This window comes from Scomber scombrus, chromosome 2, assembly GCF_963691925.1.
Source record: "Scomber scombrus chromosome 2, fScoSco1.1, whole genome shotgun sequence".
Lineage (NCBI taxonomy): Eukaryota > Metazoa > Chordata > Actinopteri > Scombriformes > Scombridae > Scomber > Scomber scombrus.
In genome coordinates this window covers 19,973,120-19,978,924 of record NC_084971.1, presented here as the reverse complement: position 1 = coordinate 19,978,924, position 5,805 = coordinate 19,973,120, and the positions used below count along the sequence as shown (strand labels likewise).

Sequence of the window (5,805 nt, the reverse complement as noted above, 5' to 3'; positions counted from 1 at the left end):
AAGAGCGTGCTTAATAATAATAATAAGAATCTTGGCAAAAGCAATAGGTCCCTCACTGACTTGTCAGTGCTCGGGCCCTAATAATTATTATTCTTAATTCAAACATATTTTTCCATGCTTTTAGTAAAATTATGTGGTTGGAATATTACTATTCCCTGGTCTTTCCACTCCCACACAGAATATACAGATATAATCTTTATTTTATGGTTGATCTGCACGTTCATTTGCCTCTTTCCTAGTATGCGATAGGTCCATCCCAGGGGAGGATCCAGGCAGGCATACTTTACAGCCCATGAACATGAGGAACGCCCTACGGAAGGAACGGTTAAAAAAACCATACAGGAAGGGATTTAGGGATGAGTTGATATATCCTAGCCACAAAAATATATCCCAGATGACCACCTCCGTGCTGTATTCAATGAAAGGGTCCACAATGTTGACTGTAAAGAAGGGCATCCAGAAGATTAGGAAAACTCCCATGATGATACCTAAAGTTTTTGCTGCCTTTCCCTCTCTCTTCATAGTATTCCGATGTCGTTGTTTCTTGCTCGAGTCTTTGCCCACTCCAGCAGCCATCTGGCTTTCCATGGCGCAGATCTGCCTGGCCTGCCGTTTGGCAGCTTTGAAGATCTTCCAGTAGGCCACCAACATAATAGCCATAGGCAGGTAGAAGGCTACCAAGGAAGCCATGACAGCATAAATGCGATTGACCAAGAAGACACATACATTTTCAGGGAGCAGGATGTTCACACCAGCAATATGGAGATCTAGCATTATGGGACCAAAGGAAATGAACATTGGAACAGCCCAACAAATGACAATGAGGAGAATTACACGATTGTGGGACATCTTTAAGGAGTAAACTAGTGGGTTGCAGACAGCGTAATAGCGGTCAAAGGCAATACAGCTGAGATGGAATATGGAGGCAGTGCAGAGCATGACATCTAGGCTAGAATGAAGCTGACAAAAAAGGACACCAAAGTACCAGCACCCTTCTACGGTCCGAATCATACTATATGGCATCACTACCAGGCCAACAAGGCAGTCAGCCACTGCCAGGGACATGACGAAGGAGTTTGTGGGTGACTGCAACTGCTTGAAGTAAGCAATGGACAAGACCACTAGGAAGTTGCCCACCACTGTGCAAACAATGCCTATAGAGAAGAAGCCATACAGAAAAATGCGAGAAGCCTGATTCCTCAGTGTAGTACAGGACTGAAGTTCAGTCTGAAGAGATGTATTAGCATCATAGTGCAATCCCAAGCTGCTGTTATCCATGGTCTAATCAAACCTGTCAAAACACACATATACAGTTGTAAATAACGACAGTTATGGTCTGACTTTGTAGTAAGTGAAGCATTTCAAAGCACTCTTCTATGGTATATTAACAGAAAAATTATATAAACCATGCAGATTTCTGTTTGTTTCAGACTCAATTGCTCCTCCATGGAAGTTAATCTCTAGACTGTAAGCTTTAGTTGAAATCACAAGAGACTGTTGGCCTGAAAAGTCCTTGTTCTGGTGCGGTTACCTTATCCAAAATGCCATCTCTTTGCTTGGTGTGGTGAGCAAAACCAGATGTTCTTTTTATCAACATAGATCTCGGTAGTGTGAGGAGAATGATGTATGATTAGTATGTTGTCTAAATGCTCTCAAAGGTCAGATAATGCTTTGAGTGGCTTGGAGGTAGGGAATTCTTCAAATGAGTCAGCTGTCATTAGGTCTGTTGGATCTATCACAAATCATGATAATTATTTTCCTGTAAGAGGTATTTAGGAATTTGGACCCACCATGTTACCACCGTATGTATTGTAATTTAGTAAATATTTTTGTAAATAATTACATTTTTAAATATTGTGCCTTTAAGATCAATTAAGCAATAATTCATTTTAGGCACTCAGTGATGCATTGCATATTACAGTATATTACACATCAGAACACATAGAGTATGACTGTAGTTAACAGAATCATATTAAATTTCCAGTGCCCGTCTTTTGAACAGGGACCAGATGTTCCAGCTGACTTGAAATACATTTTAATGAACCCCACAGGGACTGTGCAGTGGTGACAGCGACGTGATGCTTAGTAAAAAAAAAAATTGTTTGGTTTCATTGAACCGATCCTCGTCTTCTTGGCTATCAACATCAATAAAGTTAAAAATGGAAGAATTAATTTACACTTAGTCAATAAATATAGATCCTGCGAAACCAATCCAGTTTTGAAAATCTTATTTATATGCATTAGTTTCTGTTGTGATTAACTCAAAGGTTTTTGACATATGTATATAAAGTGTCCTTTACTCTGCCACTGCCCTCTTCAAAGAAGAAGGGGATCACTCATCTCAACACTGCACCCCCTCACACACGACAATGCTCCCCCTCATCCTTCTAATCTTTCTGTTAATGTTAGAAAGCATTACATCTGCCACAACTACACAACTGTATTCAAATTTGTTGATATTGTATGATCTGTCATCTCTCCTGTTATCCCAAAATCTTCTACTTAGTTTCAGTCTGGTGATTTAATCAGTCAGCTGACTCAAACTCATCAATGTGAGCAAATTCATGATTAGCAATAATTAATGTGATATTAGTGCCAAAGCTTTGCCAAGTGTTTTCCTTTCATATCCACACCTTTAAATAAAAATAATAATTAATTCAATTAATAACAACAATGTATTAGTTTTGCCATAAACAAAAAGCATTCCTAATGGTACTTTTCTTTAGCAATGTAGCAATGCTGGAGAAAACTATTTGATTGGTATGGTATTGATGTACACATATACATGTGTTATAAAATATCAGATATCCAAATGTTAATTTGCATGTAGTGACTGCAACTCCGACAAAAAGGCACATTTAAATTATCTTACATTCAGTAAGACTGTGCATCTCTCCATCTGATTCTATCAATAACAGCTCAGTTTCTACAGCAAAGCATTTTAGATAAAATCTTTAGAATTCAGTTTTAAACAAAGGTTTGTAATTTGTTCACATAAAATACATTAACTGAAATGTGCTAACAATGACACTCACCTGTACAGAAGAGAGAAGATTGTCTGTCCTCATGTCTGTATCATACTGCAGGTCTGTCAACCTTGGTTTTACATACGAGGCGGATGGGAGAGGTGGGCTGTAATGAACGCATGCAACAATAATCATGGTAACAAAATACAGTCTGCTGCCAACTCCCCTGCCTACTCAAATGACTGTAGGAACAGCAGCAAGGAAACTTACAATTTGTAATTTCCTGATGACAGAGCCATCAGCCATTGTTGTGACTTGTTGAATAAAGAGACCAGTGTCTGTATATGTCCATTTGAAATATCATACAATAATTTGTGCAATTCCTTAAGGCTTTTGACAATTATGTATGCATCTGGATTGGAAAGCTGTCCAACAATCTTAAGGCTATACTAAATGGCCATGAAAACCATAGCCAGGTCTGAATAGACTGTGATCAGACTAGCCCAGAAGGTCAAGAGACTGTGATGCTTATGAGATGGTCAGAACCAGCTCTTATCCAAGGGAATAACCTCTAACCATAGCTCTATTACACCAGGATGAGCTTCAACTACAAGATACAATAAAGATTTATATTGTACACACGAGAGGGTTTATTACTGTCACTGTTGTCTAAATGACTGTTTTGTATAATGCATGAGGGGCATGAAACAATAAATGTCCAGACTTATTTTTCCAGATAGTCAGTATATCAATGGAAAAGAAAGAGGTAATGGATCATATAAGTATCCTGCATTTGCACCGAGATCATCTGAGCAAATATAGAAACATATATTTATAATAACTTCACTCTATAACACTAGAGGAAGAGGTTAGATCCCGTCACTTTATAAAGTACATATTCAGTTTTTCATTTCATTGCAACTTCTTTGTACATACCCTCGAAACAGCACAGATCATCCCTTTCATGTGCTTCAGTGTGCAGTGGAGCACAGCCAGTCGTGCCAAGCTTGAATACCTTGGGCCTCAGCCAGTGACAGACGTATTTCAAGTGTGGCGGATGTGTTCTAATTAAACATAGGGGGATTTATAATGAAGGGCGCAATAAAAGGCACATTGGCTCAATAACTAGTGTTTTTTCAGACCAGTCATTCATATGTGTAATGCAAGTGTGCTTTACAGACAGCACAGTCTGGCTGCACATCTGCTCTTTTGTTACCATAAGAGCAGTGAGTAGAGGTTGATTCCAGGGCTTTGTTAAATTCACAAGGGGGCGAATAGAGAGACCTGTCTGATTTGATTACACATATGATTATCTGTAGTATGATACTGAGTGATGGTTGCCACACTATATCCCTGGGTGAGAGTAGTTTTGACAAAAACTGACTGGAAATATATTTATTAAGCTCAAAAAACAGTTTTTGTAAAAGAAGGCATGCTAATTTATTGTACTCCAGAAAAAATGATATGAAGGAGAAACCCTTACCAACAGTCTGCTCACCACCCCACTTTCATACAGAATAACTCGCTTCACTCTTGTCTTTTTATACTAGGCTGGCTCCTCCTACTGGATCATAACAACAAACCTACCAATTAATATAAAAACAACTAAAATATGACCTCTGCTGTCTTAGAACATATAATGAACATACAAAATCATACATTATTGAACACCTTTGTCGTCAACATTATATTTAAGGAAAAAACAACAAACATTTGACAAAAATCTTAATTAGACTGTGCTGGAAAACATGTAGTATTGCCCACTCAGGCACATAGACAGCCTTTTCCTCTTGGTTATCCACTAATTGGTTCGATTCTCGGCTCCTGAAGTTTGCATGTCCTTGTGTCTGCAGAAAATTATGAAAACATAATGATGTAACTTAGTATGAAAAATAAGAGAGAGTGTGCATTATCCTTTGCATATAAGTGGCAAATCCCTGTTATTCTAGTGACTGCCATTGACAAAGGAGCCTGTCACAATGCTTCTTTATAAGCCCTAAAACTTCCATCATTCTGTAGGCCAGCGATTCTCAAAATAGGGTCTGGGGACCCCCAGGGGTATTCGAAGGAGTTTCAGTGGGTCCCCAGCAACAAGTGGAATAATTTATTTTCACTATAATACCATCTATAAGTAACACAATGACAGAATGTGCGACTATTTTGTTCATGGGCTTCATACACTTTCTTTAACAAAACATCTGATAGCAAAAATCTTATCAGATGGGGGACCTTGGTACAAAATCTTAACAAATGGGTTGAAGAACCATTGCTTTAGGCTATGCATGAATTTACCACCCTGTCTACTGGAAATAACCTTTGTACAGTACACAACCAATTAACAAAAATACAAACTTACATTATAATGGCCTATGAGCTTACAGGTTCTTACAGGTTCAGCCATAACTGTCGAAGCTCATAGAACTAAGGTCACAGGCACAAAAACCTGTTTCCAAGCACACTTTTTTGAATGATAAGGGTGTAATATTAAATCATGCCTTCGATTTCCACACTAATGTAGCTGGGGTGGTTCTAGGGGGGCCAGTGTCCTTGTAGCAACAAGCCAGGACCGCCCTGTACCCACCCAAAAACACAGTATTGTTTTTCACAAATTAGGTTGCCAAATAAAAGACTTCAAAATGTTGTTGCTGTTGTTGTGTCCATATCATCCACATTTTTCATTCCATCTCATCCAATGTGTGAAACAATGGATGAAATGCAATATATATATATATAATAATATATATAATAATATAATTACGTTTTAAACAGTCACAATTGGTCACTGTCATGCCACTGTGAAACTGTAAATGGAAGTGAACTGTGAAGCTTGTCCTCACAA

The 5,805-nt window shown here is 38.3% G+C and overlaps 1 protein-coding gene across 1 annotated transcript; it reads right to left on the bottom strand.

The window, feature by feature from the left end:
- Positions 1-201: 201 nt before the first annotated feature.
- LOC133999046 (5-hydroxytryptamine receptor 4) lies at positions 202-1,278 on the bottom strand. Its single transcript, XM_062438164.1, has one exon. The coding sequence runs from the start codon at positions 1,276-1,278 to the stop codon at positions 202-204; it is 1,077 nt and encodes a 358-aa protein (XP_062294148.1).
- Between the last annotated feature and the right edge of the window lie 4,527 nt (positions 1,279-5,805).